The 20,243-nt window shown below is 51.2% G+C and overlaps 8 protein-coding genes across 8 annotated transcripts in view; 2 read left to right on the top strand and 6 right to left on the bottom strand.

Annotated features, from left to right (window-relative positions):
• The window catches only part of HMPREF1120_09179 (3-hydroxyisobutyrate dehydrogenase), a 2,137-nt gene extending 578 nt beyond the window's left edge, over nt 1-1,559 (bottom strand). The window contains exons 1-2 of the mRNA XM_009163456.1: nt 977-1,559; nt 44-921 (exon numbers count right to left, since the gene is read on the bottom strand). Coding sequence (XP_009161704.1) covers nt 44-921; nt 977-1,001 — 903 coding nt within the window. The 5' untranslated portion in view covers nt 1,002-1,559. The remainder of the gene's footprint in view (nt 1-43; nt 922-976) is intronic.
• Nucleotides 1,560-2,837: 1,278 nt separating this feature from the next.
• Nucleotides 2,838-4,109, bottom strand: HMPREF1120_09178 (methylisocitrate lyase). Its single transcript, XM_009163455.1, has one exon. It carries the CDS (start codon nt 3,891-3,893, stop codon nt 3,000-3,002), a length of 894 nt encoding a protein of 297 aa, XP_009161703.1. The 5' UTR covers nt 3,894-4,109; the 3' UTR covers nt 2,838-2,999.
• Nucleotides 3,969-7,520, top strand: HMPREF1120_09177 (aconitase). Its single transcript, XM_009163454.1, has 6 exons — nt 3,969-4,958; nt 5,019-5,201; nt 5,253-5,612; nt 5,667-6,207; nt 6,265-6,599; nt 6,656-7,520. The coding sequence occupies exons 1-6, from the start codon at nt 4,419-4,421 to the stop codon at nt 7,169-7,171; spliced, it is 2,475 nt and encodes an 824-aa protein (XP_009161702.1). The 5' UTR covers nt 3,969-4,418; the 3' UTR covers nt 7,172-7,520.
• Nucleotides 7,521-7,681: 161 nt separating this feature from the next.
• Nucleotides 7,682-9,152, bottom strand: HMPREF1120_09176 (carboxymethylenebutenolidase). Its single transcript, XM_009163453.1, has 4 exons — nt 8,966-9,152; nt 8,737-8,906; nt 8,097-8,685; nt 7,682-8,042 (listed from the first exon to the last, which is right to left on the bottom strand). The coding sequence occupies exons 2-4, from the start codon at nt 8,840-8,842 to the stop codon at nt 7,958-7,960; spliced, it is 780 nt and encodes a 259-aa protein (XP_009161701.1). The 5' UTR covers nt 8,843-8,906; nt 8,966-9,152; the 3' UTR covers nt 7,682-7,957.
• A 436-nt stretch (nt 9,153-9,588) lies between these two features.
• On the bottom strand, nt 9,589-14,319 carry HMPREF1120_09175 (transcriptional regulatory protein LEU3). Its single transcript, XM_009163452.1, has 7 exons — nt 13,765-14,319; nt 13,238-13,708; nt 11,250-13,177; nt 10,777-11,195; nt 10,307-10,656; nt 9,992-10,259; nt 9,589-9,934 (listed from the first exon to the last, which is right to left on the bottom strand). The coding sequence occupies exons 1-3, from the start codon at nt 14,196-14,198 to the stop codon at nt 12,154-12,156; spliced, it is 1,929 nt and encodes a 642-aa protein (XP_009161700.1). The 5' UTR covers nt 14,199-14,319; the 3' UTR covers nt 9,589-9,934; nt 9,992-10,259; nt 10,307-10,656; nt 10,777-11,195; nt 11,250-12,153.
• A 31-nt stretch (nt 14,320-14,350) lies between these two features.
• On the bottom strand, nt 14,351-15,923 carry HMPREF1120_09174 (uncharacterized protein). The gene has a single exon (XM_009163451.1). It carries the CDS (start codon nt 15,538-15,540, stop codon nt 14,743-14,745), a length of 798 nt encoding a protein of 265 aa, XP_009161699.1. The 5' UTR covers nt 15,541-15,923; the 3' UTR covers nt 14,351-14,742.
• Nucleotides 15,924-16,156: 233 nt separating this feature from the next.
• HMPREF1120_09173 (retrograde regulation protein 2) lies at nt 16,157-18,728 on the top strand. Its single transcript, XM_009163450.1, has 5 exons — nt 16,157-16,574; nt 16,647-16,740; nt 16,829-17,071; nt 17,171-17,416; nt 17,520-18,728. The coding sequence occupies exons 1-5, from the start codon at nt 16,389-16,391 to the stop codon at nt 18,239-18,241; spliced, it is 1,491 nt and encodes a 496-aa protein (XP_009161698.1). The 5' UTR covers nt 16,157-16,388; the 3' UTR covers nt 18,242-18,728.
• HMPREF1120_09172 (uncharacterized protein) lies at nt 18,348-19,427 on the bottom strand. Its single transcript, XM_009163449.1, has 2 exons — nt 19,204-19,427; nt 18,348-19,024 (listed from the first exon to the last, which is right to left on the bottom strand). Exons 1-2 carry the CDS (start codon nt 19,337-19,339, stop codon nt 18,561-18,563), a joined length of 600 nt encoding a protein of 199 aa, XP_009161697.1. The 5' UTR covers nt 19,340-19,427; the 3' UTR covers nt 18,348-18,560.
• Nucleotides 19,428-20,243: the final 816 nt, after the last annotated feature.

The following is a 20,243-nucleotide window of genomic DNA, read 5'->3' as shown; positions in this document are numbered from 1 at the left end:
GGCGGCTATTACAACCTGAGCCGGGCTATCAGGAAGTACTCACAGCTGTTCTAGCATCATCGGCCACTTTCTGGTACAACTCCACCGCAGCTTTGCCCATGGAGGGATTTATACCGACCTGCTCGGCCGACTGGATTCCCAGCGTAATATCTTTGACGGACATCTTCGGGGCAAAGGTGAGCTTAAAGCCATTGCTGGAAGGGGACGTGGGAATGACCCCAGGGACGACGTGGTTGTTATGAAGGACCCACGAGTCTCCAGACGATGCGGCAATGCACTCGTACAGAGTGCGCTTGTCGACACCGTACCGCATGCCGAATGCCATGGCCTCGCCGATGACACTGGTGGTGCAGATGGCGATGTAGTTGTTGGCAATCTTGCTCACCAGGCCGGTGCCTAGTTCGCCGCAGAAGCGGATTTTTTGAGGTGAACCCATCCAGCAGATGATTTCGAAGACGCGTTTCGAGATTGGATCCTCTTCCGGACCCTTGGGTCGGCCGCACATGAACGACAAGGTTCCTGCTGCTGCACCCCCAATCCCACCAGAGACGGGTGTGTCGACGAAGATTCCAGCATTGGCAGCGGCTATTTGCTGGCCGATTTCCCTGCATGTTGCAACGTCGATGGTGCTGCACTCTAGGAAGAGTCTGTCACTGTCGCCTTTCGCGGCGAGGACTCCGTTCTGTTTGTCCAAGTAGACTGCTCTGGCATGTTGTCCCATCGGAACCATTGTTATCACGGTGTGGGACTTCTCGGTTACTTCTTTGGCCGAGTTGGCAATTTCAACCGGGCCAAAGGAACCGACCTCGTCTTTCAAGCGTTGACATGCGTCCTTGGAAATATCGTAGATGTGCAGCGTCGCCGATGACGGCATCTTCCTCCGCACATTGCCTGCCATGCGGTATCCCATATTCCCAACACCTTCATAAGATGAGTTAGCCATACCGCCGTCACTTATGCGAGCCGGAATTGTCACCAATAAATCCAACATCCTCCGACATCTTGACGACCCGGCCTGTCACTGGTGGAAAGCAATTGTATCTCTGTTCAATACTGAGGGTTGATGTTGTGTTGTAGGGTTCGGCGGTTATTTCAGAGTATTTGTCTAGGGGCCGTGGTTATCTATTCAGCATCGGAGGTACATGCCTAGTCAGAGAGAAGCTAACCGAGGATCAGTAGAGAGTGCATATCCGCGTGAACGCCCTTGGCTAGCCGCTCTGATCCAACGCCAATGGGCGCACTGTACTCGGTACTGTACTCGGACTGAGTAACATTCTCCAGTCCCCCTTTCCCCCGGCCCGAGGATGTTGCGTGCCTTATGTAGATCGTGGGCCTTACCTTTTAGGGACTTGGAGTGTTCCTGGCCTACCACTGTGTCGCTTTGAACCGGTGATGGAAGGGTGATCGCGTCCTCTGCCAAGGGGCAGAAGGTTCATAAGGCATAATCTACGACATACTTGACTTGACTCATCATTACCGATGAACCTAGACAATATGGTTAGAGCTCCCTCCGCCGACGCAAGCCAAGGCTCGAGAAATTATTGTGATCCCGGTTCACTGGCGTTTACCCGCGGTAACGGTAGTGGCAGAAGCGGATAGGCGGCAGGTGGCACTTTTAGGGCGGCATTATGCCGCCGAAGCTGGGCGCCTCCTATTCGACGTCCTAACAATATAATATGGTGTTGTAAGCAGTCGGCTCCGATGCCCCACTACTAAGAACACTTACGTCAACTACACTTCCTAAATCTTGCTATCGACCCTAAATAACGCTCGATATCGACGACGATAACGAGTTTTACTATACTCTAGAATACTCTATATCGTACGAGATACGGTATTCTTTCCGATTTCTATAGTATATATAGGAGTGCTCTATATACTGTTAAGTAGATAGAGCGAGAGCAAATTTTAGCATCGTTAGCGTCCCTAACAACAGAATGCTATATGAGCGGCTGCCCCGGGCAATCTACTCGTCATCACACCAGAATGTGCCCTTCCGCTATAAGAGTCTCATCTTGAACAAGAACCTAACCTTTCCGGAGATACTTGTCATTGGCCGTGGGGAGCATGCATGTAATGCCCGCCTTCGCCACGTACCTTTTCAGAACCTTTTCAGAACCTGCGTTCTCTAACACAGCACAATGGCAGATGGTGATTCTCTAAAGAAATCCTAGATTCTGGTTAACTCCGCTTGGTCGTTGGGCTGCAGCTGTCGTTCTTGCAGGAAAATACGCAGATAGTGCGGGCCGCGAGCGGCAAGCACTCCCGATCCTCTCTAAGGACGGGTCATTCTTCTTGGCGTCTAGTGTCCAGTATCGACTCTAGGTCGGGAGCCATCCTCCCCCTTCAAATATCTCGATGAGCCGACTGTGAGAGATCCTAGAGGTCTCGGCCCTGTTCCGGCACAGCTGAATGAAGAAGGCATATATGTGGGCAAGAGCAACGTAATGTCATCACCAGCGTCGTTTCATCTTCGCGTGCATCGGCCCTGTTTCCTGGTCTTCGTTCCCCCATGCTACGTTCACACCTTAACGATGGTCCTCTCCGGGATGGTGCGAGGACAACGGTAACGTCGAAGTATCTGCGCCGACTCAAGAACTTGGTTACAACGCCTAAGGGCCATAGCAAGCATCCTTACGAAAGGCTATCGCCAGTGTCTCGCCGCTTCTGGCCCTCTCGTGCCTCTTGGATTGCTTGGTGAGGCACATATTCCCAACGTTGTTCAAGAGCTCGTCTGATGTGTGTCTCAGGGCCGAAAAAATCTACATTCCCGACCTGTGACGGGACAAGGCATTCATTCATCGGATCTTGCAATCACATCAATGGCTCCAGTGTCACGGGAGTTCCCTGAAGGCTGTATTATTGGCTGTCACCAGCCTTAAGTAATCTTCAGAAATGTTATGCAGCTTCACGAGGGGTTGTGCAGACCCAGATTCCGACTTTTGGTCATCATTTCTGCATACTACATACACGCTGTGCCAAGACGGACGCCCAACATCTCAGCTTCCAGATGAAACTTCGCGATCAAAGTCTAGTAAACCCTGCATGCCGCATGCATCGAACAGCGTGTGAGGGCTGATCTCTGGTTGATATTTCTCACAATCTCCCTCACTTTTTAGGATCTCCAACGCTCGAGTAACCGCGATGTACGTTGGCGTCAGACATGCAGCCGCGTAGACTATGATCCTGAATCCGATTGCCTTCGCTTCTGCGGACGTGAGTTTCAACGCACGGCTTCCCTGGACCATCCCATACATGACCGGCGTGTTGCTCTTTTTAAATTCCTTGCACACAGCAACGGCTTCCTCTTTTTTCGAGATGGCTTCAAGAAACGCCACATCCGCACCGGCGTCGACGGCGGCCCTCAGTCTTCGGATAGCCTCTTCGAGACCGAGGGATTGGAGTGCGTCCGTTCGAGCTATGATGACAATATCAGACTTCAGTTGTGCCCTGACCTTGACCGCAGCCCGAATTCGAGCCAGGTAGTCGCTGATAGATACAATCTCTTTTCCTGCCAGATGGCCACACTTTTTGTTCACCACTTGGTCTTCAAGGTGAAATGCTGCGACTCCAGCAGAGATGTATCCGGAAACAGTTCTGGCGACGTTGATGGCTGATCCATAACCAGTGTCTGCGTCCGCTATGAGAGGGACTTCCTTGTCAAGGTTTGCAATCATCTCAGCATTCTGCTTCATCTCAGTCATGGTGGCGAGACCTAAGTCTGCCATTCCAATGCGAGACATGCTGGTTCCTGCCCCTGTCATGTATAATGCATCAAACCCCGTCCTCAACGCCAGACGTGCGGTGAAGCCATCATAGACCCCCGGGCACACAACAATTTTGGCCGGATCAGCCAGCATTGCGCGGAGCTTTGTCGAAGTCGGCTGAGACATGTTCAGCTGGGATATCGAGGCTAAGAGAGTACTGTGCAGAGTCTATGTTGACTCTCGAGAATTTTGGTCTTATAGGCGCAACCGAAACTTGTTGATGCCCGGCGTCAAACAAACGAAACTGCAGCTGCGCGCGATCAACCCGGAGAAAGGCATATTGTTCGGATCAAAAGCATTTGTCGGTTGCTAACAAACGTGTAGTCCCGCCACCAAAACCACATTCCTCTTCTTACTGGGTCCGCTGCGAACCGAAAAGTGATGTTGCGGTCCATCAAGTTCTTTGCCGCAGGACGGCTACCGTTGCCGCGGCCGGCCCGGCCGAAAGGTGGTGTCCGACCACAGTAAACACTCCCTTCCGATCAGCGACCCTGTCAATTACCTTGTCTTTAGAGCGTTGAGATGGTGTTTCCTCATAATTCGATCTGATCCGTTGCCAGACAATTCACTATGGGTACATATCTTGATACTCTAAGCAACCGAGAAGCTAGCATTTCGTCCTAGAAGCACAACTGCATTGCTGACTTCAAGATGACTGCCCGAATAGTCCCTCAACAGGTTCATCTCGACCTGAAGCCGGAAGATCTGACCCCTTCACAGTCGAAATGTATCTTACTCTTCGAAGATGCATTTCAGACTCAAATTGTCTTCACGAGTCAATCCCGAGAAGAGCCTCGAAGCAACCTGATTGTTTTCCTCGGGATTCTAGCCGAATCTCTTCGCAGCACAAATTCCGATCAGCTTGCTGCAATGCTGGAAGAAGTCATATGGCGCTGCAAAGAACATCCAGACTTTGGTGGATACGGGTTCAGCGACAAAGACGATCTGCAGCCGGGCGAGGAAGGGGAAATCATCTTCCTTTTCTCGGCTTATCTCGAAGCTTTCAAGCATGCAGCGAGGGCAAGCCAGAGACCGGCACCATCGTCGCTGAAGCCTCCAGGCAGGCGGAGCATGACGATGACGGAGAAGATCTTTGCGTTCCACGATGTCTCCCAGCGCGGATATGTTCGACCAGGGGACATCATCCAAGTCGACGTTGATTGGGTTATAGCCTCGGAGCTTTCATGGCAGGTGTGTTTGCAGGCTACCCCATCTGACTCTGGAACGTGCGGCTTACTTCTCGTCTCTCAGGGAATGGAACGTGTCTATTCGGCCATTGGGCGCCCAGGGATATTTAGAAATGATCGGTTCTGGCTTGCAGGGGACCATCGAGTCGAGCCGCCTCTTTACAATGAACCCAAGGTCAAAGCTCTGATGGACAATTGTCGAAAGGCTAAGACAGATTTCAAAATGACGGAATTTCAAGGATTTAATGTTGGTGGTCATGTTGAAGCTTTCTACGATAGAAAAGCTAACAAATGACAGTATACAATTATGCACACCGAGTTTGTGCGAGAGAGAGCGCAGCCTGGCATGCTCATCATTGGCGCCGACTCTCATACCTGCTCGGCAGGGGCAGTCAGCTGTCTGGCTATCGGTATGGGTGCTACGGACGTCTGCATGCCTCTTGTGACAGGTCAGACATGGTTCACGGTGCCGAAGACGGTTCAGCTACGCATGATCAACAAGCCACCAAGGGGAGTGGGCGGGAAAGACACGATCTTATACATCCTGAAGCAGTTCAAGAGAAACACTATTGCTTCCGATCGAGTTGTCGAGTTCACCGGGCCCGGGATGAAGTATCTCTCATGTGATGCAAGGTTCGCAATCTCGAATATGTGCACGGTAAGTGCGTCTGTTATCTGTTCCTGCCATATCATCAACACTGATGTCTTCTAGGAATTTGGCGCCGTCACAGCGATATTCGAGTCAGATGAGAGGACGGTTGATTTTATTGAGGGTAGAAGACTTAAAAGACACAAATCGGAATCTGTCTACTTCAAGGCCGATCCTGGTGCGGAGTACGCCGCCACTGTTGACGTCGACCTGTCCGAGGTCAGGCCTTTCGTCGCGATTAACCCTTCACCGGACAATGTCGTCCCAGTAAACGAAGTGGAAGGCACTAGCCTCGATGGTTGTTTCATTGGAGCATGTACAACGGCGGAAGAAGATCTGGTCATTGGTGCACTGGTCTTGCGAGCCGGACTGGACCAAGGCCTAACGCCCGTGCCCCATGGCAGACGACTGGTGGTGCCTGGGTCAAAACCCATTCGACGCAAATTGGAACAGTTCGGTCTCCTTGATGTATACCGCCGTGCAGGCTTCAAGATTGGGGTCCCAGGCTGCAGTATGTGCGTAGGTCAAGGCGTCGACCAGGCAGCTCCCGGCGAGGTCTGGCTCTCGTCCCAGAATCGGAATTTCAAAAATCGGATGGGTCCAGGTATGATACGACGCAGCGACGAACGCTATGTGTTCAATAAATTGACTCATCGACTAGGCTCTCATGCTAACCTTGGCTCCGCTGCGACTGTGGCTGTTTCCTCCTTCTCGATGAAAATGACAGATCCAACAAAACTCCTCGAACTCATCGACATGGATCTGCTTGAAAGATATCTCGGGTATCAGCCCTTCGCAGATATAGAGGTCAGCCCATGGTCTGATGTTGTTCAATACTCGGAACCTTATGGGCAAGATCTTGAAGTTGATAATTGTGCTGAAAGCAATCCGGAATCACCTGCACCCACCTCTGACGAAGGAGGCAACCCAGACTCGGTCAACAAGGTTATTTCAGGCAAGGTGCTGAGACTAGGAGACTTTATTGACACCGATGCAGTAAGTGAAACGATTCAACGCCCGAATCATGTAACTATGAGCTAACCTCTACTAAGATAATTCCATCCAAGTTTCTGGCATCCTGCACAACAAACGAAGCACTTGGAGACCACTGTATGGAATTCTTCATGCCTGAGTTCCGACAAAGGGTCAAAGATGGCTTCAACGTTGTTGTTGGCGGCCATGGTTTCGGATGCGGCTCCTCTCGAGATGTGGCTGTGAACGCACTACTTGGCTGCGGAGTCAAGTGCGTGATTGCAAGGTCATTTGCATTCATCTACGCACGAAACCAACCCAACATTGGGCTTTTAGGGATCGTGATCGAGGATGAGTCATTCTACCTCGCCGCCCAGGATGGTCGTGAAATCAACGTTGATCTGGAACAAAACAGCGTCCATTGTGGGGCCCAAACCTTCAAGTTCAGTCTCAGTCAGATGGAGAAGCAACTCATCGCGGCTGGTGGTCTTACTGAGGCATTCAGACGATTCGGAACACGGCTTTTTGATGTCATGTGTCAACGCAGGGAAGTGGCAGCTACGGGACACAGAACCAAAGACATTGAGAGCTTCTGATGACGCAAAGGCGCCGAGTTCCAACGCCGCAGGGCCTCTGAGGGCACAATTAACTCGAGGGCGTCAAACATCCCAAGAAGATCCCGAAATCGCTCCAGGGCGTCAGTCAACTTGCTGCTCGTTGTCATTCTTTACGAGTGGGACGGCCTGGTACCTATACTGGTATATAGTTTCGAGCCTCAGGCCTGCGCTCAGGAGATCATGATGTCCTCGGTCCATGCCTGGTAGACGATTCAAAGTGTAGTTCAGGTCTCTCACCTGAGGCGCTGCGCTCTAAAGCATGACTCTACGTACTTCGCTCGTTCGATAAGCCGAACCACGAATACCATCTCTGGTCTAAATCGCTATATCTGTCCCCTGTACGGGCTGCCAAGAGTTTCATCTAGCAATTCCAGAAGTTGACCGTGTCAGAATGTAAATACGCCCACTATAACCTGATTCCACTAAATTATGGTATCGAATTACCTTTTTTATTTGACAGACCGAGCCTCGCGAACTTGGCACCGGTATCGGCTATTTAGAAACGCTGGCTGGCTTCGGTGCCAACAACAACCCACACGTGGTCCAGAGTGATCATTCTACGATTCTGCCCAGCTCGCCCATTATCTAGCGGGCAAGCTGATCGAGCTCATTGATGATGACAACCTGACATGGAGAGGGGCAGCTCTATAGCTGTTAGGTAGTGCCAATAGACCATTCCTGTCGAATCCCAGTCCCTGTACTGCCGCTTGCAAAATCCCAGCCCGCATCACTGCTATGTATGGACAAATTCGGCCCTCTTAAGCCTTACCAATGTTGTTTAATAAAGTCGATGGCCACTTTGTAACCCCTCTGGTACTCTCGCTTCTGTTGAGGATCCGACAAGTCTGCTCTGTACCAAGGTGTTAAATGACGATACTGGAAGAATCGGAAGGTTCTCACTCACCTCGAGCTCATCCAACCATGCACAGATTGAGGCCACGTCTCAACATGCTTTTCAACCTTCAAGGCGTCTCCGTAAGCGCGAACCGCATCTGCGGGCTCGTCCTTAGAAGCCAGCACCGCCATAGGAATCACGACTTTGGCAGCGTCGGCGGGATCGAGCAAAGCAGGACTGGTCGAGACCGCGACCTTGAAAGGCGTCCCAGTGCCCGAGACCAGCGCCGCTACCTTCCCACCCCAGCAATATCCAATGACGGCCCACTTTGTGACGGAAGGGTAACGCTCTTTGACAGAAGCTAGCAAACCTCCTTCTTGGGCGTCGGCCCCATCCTTTCCGAGTAGTCTCTGGACAGCCGTCTCGATACTGGCCTTGCTGGAGAGAAAAGCTTTGATTTGTGTTTCGTTCCGCTCGGTTTTCTCCGCGTACCACTCCTTCTTCATATATTCGCCCCCGAAAAGGTCGGGCACGACCACGATAGACTCAAGTTCCGAGTTGGCCAGTATATCGGCACCTTGCAGCGTCTGTGAAGTGTACCCGAACACATCATAGATGAACAAGATCCCTCCGGTGCTCGAGGAGCCACCACTCACGTCTGAATCTCGAGTATTAGAGTCACACCGGACGGGAGGAATGTCTGACTTACAAGCTCGATCACCGTCAATTGTCGTGAAACTCCCTCGCTCCTTATATACACCTTCCTCAATGACCGGCTTGGCTGTACAACAGCTTTCGCTGTATGCTGGAGACATGCTTCTTTGCAATCAGGTTGTTGACTTTGAGTATACTAAGAAACCCCAGCGAAAATAGATCTGGCTGCTAAAGTGTTAGGTAAGAGGTGTTCTATAGTCACGGAGAGGTTGTGATCTACTGACTCGATCTCAAGCCAACACCCTTTTTTTAATATTCAGGTATGATCTCCCTTACTGGACAGAGAGGACTATCAAGACACTCCCTAAGGTCTAGGCTCCGCGAGGCTCGAAGAGGCTCGATACTTTTTAAAAGCTGAATAATACACGCACTGCTGCTTGTTGAACTGGGCATTTTGGCACAATGCACCTACCTCGGACGAGCAAGGTTATGTATGCACTGCTAGATCAAGGTGGCCGACAGTATCGGCACGGTATGCCGCGGAAATCTTTCGGGCTGTTACTACGGGCCGCTTTCGGCTTTGATGGCTGGCTTCACTTGCGCCGTCGCTGGGTAGATCCCGAAAGCGATACAGTCCAATTCCCTTTATCCGCTTTTTGCTTCGTCATGATGTGATTGGTCTCGTACTAATCAAAGCGTTCTGAACCTGTTTGGCAGCTTTAATTGATCAAAACTGCCTGATATATAACTGGAAACCCTTCTGCAAGTCAGTGAACAGGCGACATCTTCCTCGGCAGATTTTCCGGAGGTCTAGAAGAAGACGAGCCTCCAGTGGTGACCCACGACCTCGAGTTAATCTTCCCGGCCTCCTGGAGTCACCATTCTGAAGAACAAGTGACTAAATCCAACATCGCAGGAGGAGTTTTCTTTGAGTCCTTACGTCTGGTGACCTGTGGACCAACCGTAGTAAGTTCGATGATGGTATGGAACTAGACGTCTAGACCTCGTATCTAAGGTGGAAACCTAGCAATAATGATCAAGGATGATACTCTTCGATGTAGTCAATATTCTGTATCAGCTTTTCGGTATTTGTTGTAGTTGGTACTAATCGTCAATTGTTCATTATTTGTCCCTTATACCGAGTCTGACTGTATGATCAAAGCTCGATCGAATGGGTTTCTACTTGTCCTGCTGCGCCGGATCATAAAGTATAGACCAGTTCCGGGTTCTCCTTGTTGGTAAGATCCACAAATCTGATTGCAAGGCGTTAGGTTCTTGCTTCAATTGTCAAACCACATGAAGGGGACTACCCTTGATTTTCGAGTTTAGTATTGCTTGGGGCTCCTCGAGCAATTGCTTTCTTTGCATTCTGTCGACGACAATACCAGTAGATGAATCCCATATCAAGTAAGCCAGCCCCCCTGTACAGTCAGTATCGGTCCTGGTCGCACCGAAGTGGCAAAGAATTTCGATTCCATGAGCGAGGTTAAGTAACGAACGGGGTTCACCAACAAACAACAATTGTTATCTCGGCGGGAACATATCGTGGTGCATCCTGGAGTCGGAAGGGTTTAGGTCCTACCGACGGTAAGCTAAGATCGCCACTCTTGCACATGATAACGGACCGATGATGTTTCCGGCGCAATAAGTCAGTAGATATAGAGCCCGCTACCGTGGTTTTCTTGGTATAAGCTACCCAGAGGTATTGGTTGAGATGAGTGACAGTAATGCCGCCCAGCCTGCTGTAGCAGCAAGTAACAAGTAGTGTTCTGCCAGTCGTGCACCTTTGTTTGATAAAGGTGATGATAAGAATCATGCCAAAGGTGGCTATGAGGACACCGACGCAGCCAAAAATGATCCGGTTATGATATCGATCGCCAAGATAACCAAGTCCGGTCAAAGTGATGATGGCAATAGCCCACGATGGAGCACTAAGGAGGAGAGACTGTTCGGCGGTGAAGCTAAATCCCACAATCTGGAAATCAAGTCGATATTTTGTAAGCAAACAAACAATTTTGTCGATGATCCACTGGTGAGATCTGGCCACTTGACTCGGGGACCGGCATGGAGTAGAAGGTTCGCTAAGGGCACATACCAGCTGGCCAAAGAAATTAGTCACACCTCCATTTGGTATGTTGGTAACAAGGGAATAGAATGCGAAGGCCCAAGTCAGGGGATCGAGTAGAGCTTCCCTGAATTGGTAGGGCTTGAATTCTTTGTTGCCGATACGTTGCTCATTTATCCTAACTCGAGCCACGGCGAGTTTTCCATCATCTTCGGTCAACCAGTGAGCGTTAAGTGGAGAATCAGGCATCATAAAGTAGAAGACGATCCAACCACCACGGTCGCGAGACCGGTGGTTAGGAAGAGTACCTTCCACGGAGCAATTAGTGGAGGGTGTGCCTTGCCGCTCACTGCAATGCCGTATGCTACAAAGCTGCCGACGATAATGCCGACTCCACTGAAGCTGAAGCAAATACCTGTTCGTGTTCCCTGTTCCGTCTTGGTATACCACTGCAGGAAGTAAGTATGATGGCGTCAGAGAATGCCATAGTGACTTTTAACTACCTGCGATGTGATCGATGCGAACCCAGGTGTCATAGCAGCTTCGAAGACACCGAGAAAGAATTTCAGGGCGGTACCTCCTCCGAAATTCTTGGTGGCTGCGAAACAGCAGAGTACCTTGTCACCTTTCAAGCCGATGTCATTGTTCATTCCCATAATGCCTGCGAAGGGCAGAGTGCATTTGTCAATGCATTTCAACGCATATGAGACGCAGAGCAGGGGCATACATGCGGGTCGATCCTTTAGAGGAGCCTCCGATTGGTTGCCTCATCCATTTTCATGTTTTCAAGGCAGAGATAGCAATTATGGCTTGGTCTGCATCGATAACATGCTTGCCACTTGATTTCGGCAGAGCGCCCATATCGACAACATTCTCATGGCGGGAGTCACGATTTGCTTTGATGGGGATCTCCTCGGTCATGATTGCCTTGACTCGCAGCCTGAAATTCTGGCCTTTCTTTTCGGTTGCGATAATGGAGTACCCCAGAATATCTCGGGGTTAAATACCTTCGGTGATGAACACGAGTCGTTGCTCGTTATCGTTCTCAGCCGAAATGGCGGAGAAGGCTTACCATACACGGCCCGACTGTCTCCCAATATACAGCATGCTCATACTTTATTCCTCCCCGGATTTGCATACCATCAGAAGACACTTCAGTCAGCGACTATTGTGAGCCGATCCCGTGCCGAAACATACTGTGCGTCTCGAAACTTGCCTTCCCATATTCTTGGACTCTTTTAGGATCATAGAGAAATTTGAGAACAAATGCATTCAGTTCGTCAGAGATAATGAGGGGTGTGACGTGCAAAGCAGAGCCATCCCGAGGTAGCAGCCGGATGGTTTTCGCAGGGAAATACTTTTCGGGATCGTTTTGGCAAAATCAACAACTTGTGAATGGGTGAGAGATCACTGGTACCCAAAATTTGCTGTCCAAGATAAGTCGGGCGACAAGTACCAGGCCGGCGGGAGAGCTTGATCCACCTCCGCGAAAGGCACGCTGGCAAAGATGTTGTCCTGTAATAAGCCATCGAATTGTGCTGGAGCGACATCGTGTTCTGGAGCGTTGGCTTCGACTTCCCATCCGTCATTGGCTTTATCTGGGTGCTCGCCGTCGCCGTCGGTGACCAGCTCCGGAGCGTGAGATTGTCGGTATGCAAGCCAAGTACCGCTCTCTCGAGCTGCGAACGACCTTGCGATCATCAAAGTATCGAATGTCAAGCTACTCGTCATGCGGGTCTTGACGCAGAGTTCGGGCGGCTTTAGAGTGAGGGTCTGATCGGCCTGGGCGCAACGCCAGAGGAACGTCAGCAGATCCGACGCGCGAGTGGCAATATCCTTTTGTTCGTGTGGAACGGAGAGCTGGCGAAGCGCGAATGCTGCCGCGGTGAATGTGACGTGGCTGTGGCTGATGTCAATGTCCGCTCGATAGGTGGAGTGAACGACGCGGAAGATGACTGCGGCTGCGTTCCATAGAATCCGAAACGTCATCAACGGGGCATGGGGAAGGAGGGAATGTGACGTGGGATCCGCAAGCACGAGGTTGATGACTTGACATGCTGTATGATGTGTTTTCAGAACCCAAGCCTTACGCTGGGGGTGGGTCGAATCGTTGATGAAAGCCAAAGTCTGCAGGGACAGCCGGGAGCTCTGGAGTCGAAGCCTGTTCATAAATGACAGACATGAGTCGAGCTCGTGCTCCAAGTTGCTGAACAGACTGTCGGCTTCTCGCATCCCGTCGAACATGGCGCTGCTTGCCGCGAGGTCCTGGGCTTGCAGCTGGTGTCTGGCCATTAGCTGAAATGCTTCGTGTGCACATTTTTGTACGACCACGTTGTCTCGCAGTTCCGACGGAATACTGTCGTACACAGTTGGCTCCAGAGACAGCGCAAAGGGGTTTAGGAGATTCGAGTATCCAAAGTCGATCGAGAGACTGGATGGATTAACGCTCAACCTGAGACAGAAGCAACACAGCGCAAACTGGCGACCTTACCTTTGAGCAACGGCAATACAAGCACACCACGTTCTGTTGCGTTCTCGTAGCTTTTCCGTCCGCGCTGTCAGCCCTTCCCGCGAGCCCTGGTTGCCCATGACCACGGTGTCTCTAGTATACTCCTCTTCTCTGCCAGGTCGATGCAGACCGAGATGGAGGGCACAGGTGAGGGCGGTATTGCACATGACCAATGACGAGTCGTTCCACAGATGGATATTTGGCAACGGCCACGTGGAGAGCAGCAACAAGGTCTGAATATTCGGCACCGTCATGGGACAGGTGCCGAATATCGACCAAACAGCCTCGCTAAGAATTGGACCCAGACGGTGTAGCAACGAGCTCTCGCGGCGATATTGCCGACTGGCCACGGCAATGATGGACCAGTAGAGCAGCGGCGACGACAGATAATACGATTCGGGCGATGTCTTTTCATCCAGGAACGGTAAGAAATGATGATAATCGTCAAAGAAGCTGGAAATCGTCAGCACAGGCCTGGGCGGCCGAGCTCCGGGAACCATGTACAGTACATTTGGAACAACTCCGTAATCCGGTCTGCTGACAGAATAACATCCCTCATTTGAGTTCTTGAGAAGGTCGACGAGGAGGTCTGCACGGTGCCGGGGAGACGCGCGGCTCCGGCTGCGTTACCGTTTGCCGTCAACTGCGGCGCGGCACTCCGGCCGGATGTCTCCTCTTCAACTGGGTTGGGGTCGCCGCGGCTGCCTGGACTGGGGCCTGAAGCACTGAGATGCTGCCGGAGTTCATTGAGCTGGTCCTGCAGTTCTTCGACCTGCGTCGTTTTGTGGACACGGCGAAATTGACGGTCGACCGTGCAGTCGAGTGCTAGACGACGGCACCTGGAGCACGGAGGTTCGCCATCGACCAATGCGCACTGAATTTTGGACTGGCGACATGCAGTGCATGCAACAGTTGCACGGCGCCGAGGACGTGTCACGGGCATGAATGAAACACCTCACTCAGATACTGTGCTCTGAGAGCCTTGGTTGTGGGCTATTTGAGGACAACGGCGGCTTCACTATCAATGTATCGCGCTATAAGAAAAAGGTGACGAGAGAAAGACGAAGTTCTAAGATCGAGCTCGGATGCGGGGGAATGATTGCCAAGTAAGATACGAGTTTGAGGCACTCGGTCTGCGCATTGCAACATACAGCGCTATAAGATACTGTACGTAACACCTACTTAGTGGATCTATCGGCCAGCCCCAATATCCGCCGTGTATCTCCGGCGTCAGTCCACTGGCTCATCTTGGCTGGGTCTGCCGCCAGGGTCATCTACATAGTAAGAAACCTCAGGAAGCCCTTCCATGGGTCCACTGCATGTCATCATAACACAGGTTGGCGGCGACTGCGTCTTCCCTAAGACGCCCAGAAAGCCGCCATCTTAAGCTCCGTTGGAGGGAACTGTCGCAGTCGCCGGATCTATGCTTGGGGCCACAGTCGAGAGCTTCCCACTTGGAGCGTCTGCTCTCTCGGCCTCAGCGCAGTTCAATTCGCAGGGCCAATCTGCATATCCCGAAGATGGCCGGTCGGCAAGACATCTCGACCTGGGTCCTTGGGCAACTCGAGACGAAACTGTCGCAGCAGAATATCACTTATGACATCGTAGAAGAGTCCAATCCGTATGACGTTGATTGGGTCGGTGGAGAAGTCGATGATGGTGGAAGACTGGTGAAAAGAATGATAATTGCGCAGACCATAGTCAATTATAATGTCGGCCGCGCCCCGGACTTCGGGCTCGATGTCCTCAACCCGTCCCTTGACGCCCTTGCCCGACAGATTGGCCGAAGAGCCCAGAAAGGTGATGCCTCCTTGAATGGCGAGCTCATTGAGCTTCTCGTGAAAAACGCCGCCTCCGATAAGCATGCCCAGGGTCCCATTGTGTGCGGTCTGTTTGAGGGTCTCGGAGTCGATATTCCGAACGAGCGGCTGGTCAGGATCGTACGGGGCGACAACGCCCAGTGGCAGGGCATTGTCGATGGTGATGGCCGCGACCATGGCTTCTTTCTCGGGAGGCAGACGGTGAATCAATTTGTGCATGGCATAACTGCCCGTGATAGCGTGTTTCTTATGCGATCCTCTCTGCTTTGCATCAAAAATCCTCTTGACGGAAGCTCCAGGGGTCGCAATCGAGGCATAACCAATGCGGCCAGGGATGATGGCTACTCCACCATTCTTCAAAACCTCGTAGACCCGGCGCACGTCGGCATCCACGTCGTGACGGCCAACGATACTCGTACCCGGGACCGCGACTGCATAGCTGGAGGAGGGCAGCTGGGCGGACATCTTGGCCACTGTAAGTACTGGGCGAATAACTCGTCAAACTGATGGGTCTTCCCCAGGATATCATGTCACGGACGAAGGCTTAAGGGCTTTCACATCTTGTGATGTAGACCACGTTTTATACGACGCTGGCCGTCGGGACAACTCCATCGGGTTGACCACTTAATATGACATCCCCATGCTCCTCGCTCATACATGTCGCATTGGTCCCGATTTCCGGCGTCCTCGATATCGCACCCTTTGGGAACGTTGTTGCTGGGGTCGAGAAGCCGTGACATGCCGAGCCCCGGAGAAAATTGGTGTTGGTGCCTCTGAGAGTGGGCGTATCGAAACTGGAGCTTGACCCGGCGCCTGAGATTGTGGTATCTTGCAAACTGAGGTGCAACCCATCTATCTGCAAGCGAGATCGGTCCGGCAAGCATCCTAAGCGGTCCAGGTGCTCAGCTTCTGTTGCCACCGCTTGGTCGGACCGCAAGCGGCAATGTTGCTGATGGGCCAATAAGTCGGCTTGTCTTAGTCGAAGCGCAAGCGGTATGCAATGAAGCGGTCACGGCCCGGGGTAGCCAAAACGCCAGACCAAATCCGCAAGTCCCACGGTGTCCCAGCCCGTCCAAAACCTGTGGAATGATAATGGGGAACTTGAATAGCGGTATCGAGACAAGGGCGTCCACTGTTCGTTCCCCATGGGGCATCCGCTTGCGGAGAGATTGGGGGATACACCGCGAATAGCCCTTGTGTTGAGTATACAACAATAATTACTTCCCCCTCTGGACAACCTAAGCCTTCGACCTCTGTAATCTTACTTTCTATCACCATTTCCGAAGCATCCTTGTTTGCACCGACAAGTCAATATGGCTGCCATGGTCACCGACGACAAAGCCTCCGTGGCCTGGGAGCAGCACATCCAAGATGTGGTTGAAGTGCAAGCCTGGCAAATGCGCACCGACGAGGAGCGTAGAGCCGAGAAGAGACTTCTCCGGAAGCTCGATATGGTCATTCTTCCAATGATGTCCATCTCATACCTCATGGCGTACTTGGTAAGAGCCCACCATTTACCAGCAATAATCTCCATGGGACTTCTAAACTCACCCATTATTTTTGGCCGGCAGGACCGTAACAATATCGGTTATGCCCGATTGATGGGTCTACAAGAAGACCTTAGGATCACGGATGGACGATTCTACAATGTCATCATGGTCTTTTGTAAGAGTCTCAGACATCCCTTCCCTCGCCATCCTCTGGACTCTCAGAAGAAACCACCCCACGCTGACGGGCTGGTCTGATCTTTTAGACGCTGGATACCTCTTCTGTATTTTTCTCGGCAACATCTCCATCCGCAGATTCGGCCCCAGAGTCATCCTGGGCTCCGCCGTTGTCATCTTCGGCGCTTTCGTCTGTGGTATGTCCCAGGCCAAGAGCTATGCTACTGTGATCGGACTCCGTTTCGGTGTGGGCGCCGCCGAGGCCTTACTGCAAGCCTCGCCCCTGTACATGTCGGTTTGGTATGGAAGAAACGAGCTCGGCAAGAGAGTTGGTAAGATAGAGACACCTAAACTTTCCGTGGAATGCTCCCCAGCTCTATTTTCTGCAACCCGCAAAGAAGCACGACGATGCTGACCGGATGTTTCCACAGCCATCTTCTATTCGTCCACGACAATTTCCGGTGTCTTTTCCGGCTTGATCTCGTATGGAATTCAAAAGAACATGGAGGGCACGAGGGGGATGGCATCATGGCAGTGGCTGTTCCTCATCGAGGGTGCCATCGCTGTCGCAGTCGGTTTGGTCAACGCGACTATCCTGCCCACCTTCCCGGATCGTCTCAAGAGCTCCCGATTCTTGACTGATATGGAGATCCGTGTGGGCCTCCAGCGAAGTCTAGGTTCGTTCACCATCCCTTACGTGCTTGCCAGACCCTTTTCTTCTCTCACGACATCTGAGCTTTTTTTCCCCGCTTTGCTGATTATCATGCTTTTCTTTGCCAGAATACAACTCTGCCGAGGTCAAGATCGAGCCGAAACAAATCCTTCAAGGTCTTAAGGACCCCAAGCTATACCTGCTGGCGCTTCTCTCGGGCACCAATGCAATGCTGCTCGCGGCCACGGGCGCCTTCCTTCCCTCCATCGTCAAGGAATTTGGATACAGCAAGCTCGACGCCCAGTTGTTCACTGTTATCCCGTACGCCTGCTCTTTTTGCAGTATGCTAGCCGTCGGCTATCTATCCGACTACTACCACTCGAAATCGTGGTTCATCATCAGCTGTTTGGCCACGGCTGGGGCTGGTTTGATCATCCTGATCAGCACCACGGGCAAAGAGATTGGCATGTTTGGCGCCTGCCTGCTCGTCGCGGGCACGTACCCGTCCGCGGTGTTACAGATCACCTGGATCCAGATCACCTTCTGTGGGGCCACGAAACGAGCATTCTCCTGGGGTTTCGCCATGGTCATCGCCCAGGGCATGAGTATGGCCGCGTCGCAGATTTACTCTAAGCCGCCCCGGTATTTCGCCGGCCACGGCACTCTCCTTGGCTTTGTCACCCTGGCTATCATCTGTACATATGCAGCGCGGGTTCTGATGATCCGCGCCAACAAAAAGAAGGACGATGAAGTCCTCGAGTACCAGAACAGAGGCGATGAGCACCCCGAAGGGGGCAAGTCTTTCGAGGAGGTCTGCGATAACCATATCAACTTTCGTTACAAGTTGTGACGTGTTGCTCGGTTCAGGATTGGACAGACCATGCTTGGCCAGGTTTTATGTTAGAGCCGAATGGTCACACAGTAAGGTCAAGACATCAACCAGACAAGTTTCGAGAGTGGGATTTCGCCATGTTGCTATCGAGCTCGACCAAATAATGGGACCATGTGAACGGGGGGACTTCTGCATTCTAGCTATCAAGTTCGACTGCATTTCTAAGGATATTGACAGGGTATAGGAGTATGTGTGGGAGCCTTGAATGTCAGAGGCTCCAGAGCTATCAGACAGCTTGATGTGATAACGGACCCCATGTTCTATGTCCCTGCCATACTCAAGCCGGTCTCGTACTGCGACCGATCTTCTCATCAATCTCTGCCTGATTCTCGAGGGGAACCCTGGTCGAGACAACATAGCGGTTGAACATATTGTACCACGATAATGTGAGCACATACTTGCAGATCGTGTCTCGATCGTATCTCTCCTTCATTCGCTTCATGGTCGGGTCTTGGATGCAGCCTTGGAGAGTAAGCTCGTCACAGGCCCGCATGATCAGGCTTGATTCCTCGTCCATCCCCGTCACCGGCCCATCACTCAGGATACCTTGGACTTCGGCCTCCGTAGCGTCCAAGTTTTCCAACATCCTCAGATTTGGACCCCATGGGTTCACGCCGCCGACGTGTTTGGCGACACGTAGAACAATGAATTCTCTTATCTTCGGGTTGACACCGGGGATGCGAAATACCGACTTGGCAAGTTTTATCATGTCGGTGCCGACCAGCCCTGCTGCCAGCATCACTGGATCAAGGAAGGGGGTCAGTAATTGTACGTTTCAGGTGACCGCAATTTGAGACGAAAGAACCCATTGGGGCGCGTAAGCAGTAGGATAGGACCGTGTCTGGGGGAGAAGGTGCATCGGCCTTTCTCAACGTTGCGCATGAACAAGAAAAGAAAAAAAAAGAGTGGGTTTCACTGACTGCGGCCATCTTTCAGGTTCCGAGCTTCGTCGTGGCAGAAGTTGGCAAGATCGACGCCCAATTCCTCATCAGTGGGGAGATCGAGGTACTCCGCATAGGGATAGCTTGTCGGATAACCGGTGATTTTGTACTTCATATTGATTGTTTGTACGCCTTGATCAAAGTACACACTTTAGCAAAGGAATACTATTGCTATTTATACCGTTGATATATCTACAGCGACTTAGGCCGAACAATTGTCAAGACTGACACTCAACGTCAGAGGTCTCATTCAGTATCGGTCTGTCGACACCCCGAGCCGAGCTCAGAACCTCATGGGCCTGTGTCTGTCTCGGGCCGAGGGCGGCTGATTCTATCATCACTCCACCCTCTGGCCACACAGGCTCAAAAGATCAGTTTCTCGACTCAGGCCGGAGTTAGGTTTGATATGGTGGCCATAGATCGGACTTAGACCGGATGTGGTGGTCCGTCCTTTATTTTTTCATCCTACTACCCTGCGCTATAGTACCTATCGATTAGTACTATTACGAATTGTTCCACAGGGTCACAAGTTCGGTTAGTATTTACTGACGGGGGAAGGTAATACTTAGGAAGTATAGTATAAGAGAAACGTCTTCTATAAATAATAGTAGTATCGATGTTATAACGAAGGCGAGAATGGATATAGGATGGTGAGACAATTCGATATATTTAGCTTAAATAAAAGCCTAATTAATTTACAATAGTTCTATAGGGTGATAATTAATAGACTAAACCTAACAATATAATATAGCAACTAGAACTAAGATACCATATAATTTTAAGGTTTTATATAACACCTTAGCGCACTTCGACTCTAGATAATACGACTTAAGATTCTAGTATATAGCTAAGGGACCTACTAATTATTATCTATATTACCTTAACTCTAGATACTACTACTCTAGCTATACTATACGCTACTATCCTCTAGCTTAGCTAATAATTTAACTCTAGATTCTACTACTCTACCTACCGAGCACCCTACTATACTCTAAATACCTACTAAAGACTTAACTATA

The sequence above is a fragment of the Exophiala dermatitidis genome (genome assembly GCF_000230625.1).
Source record: "Exophiala dermatitidis NIH/UT8656 unplaced genomic scaffold supercont1.9, whole genome shotgun sequence".
NCBI lineage: Eukaryota > Fungi > Ascomycota > Eurotiomycetes > Chaetothyriales > Herpotrichiellaceae > Exophiala > Exophiala dermatitidis.
This window is presented reverse-complemented; position numbering and strand designations above follow the sequence as displayed.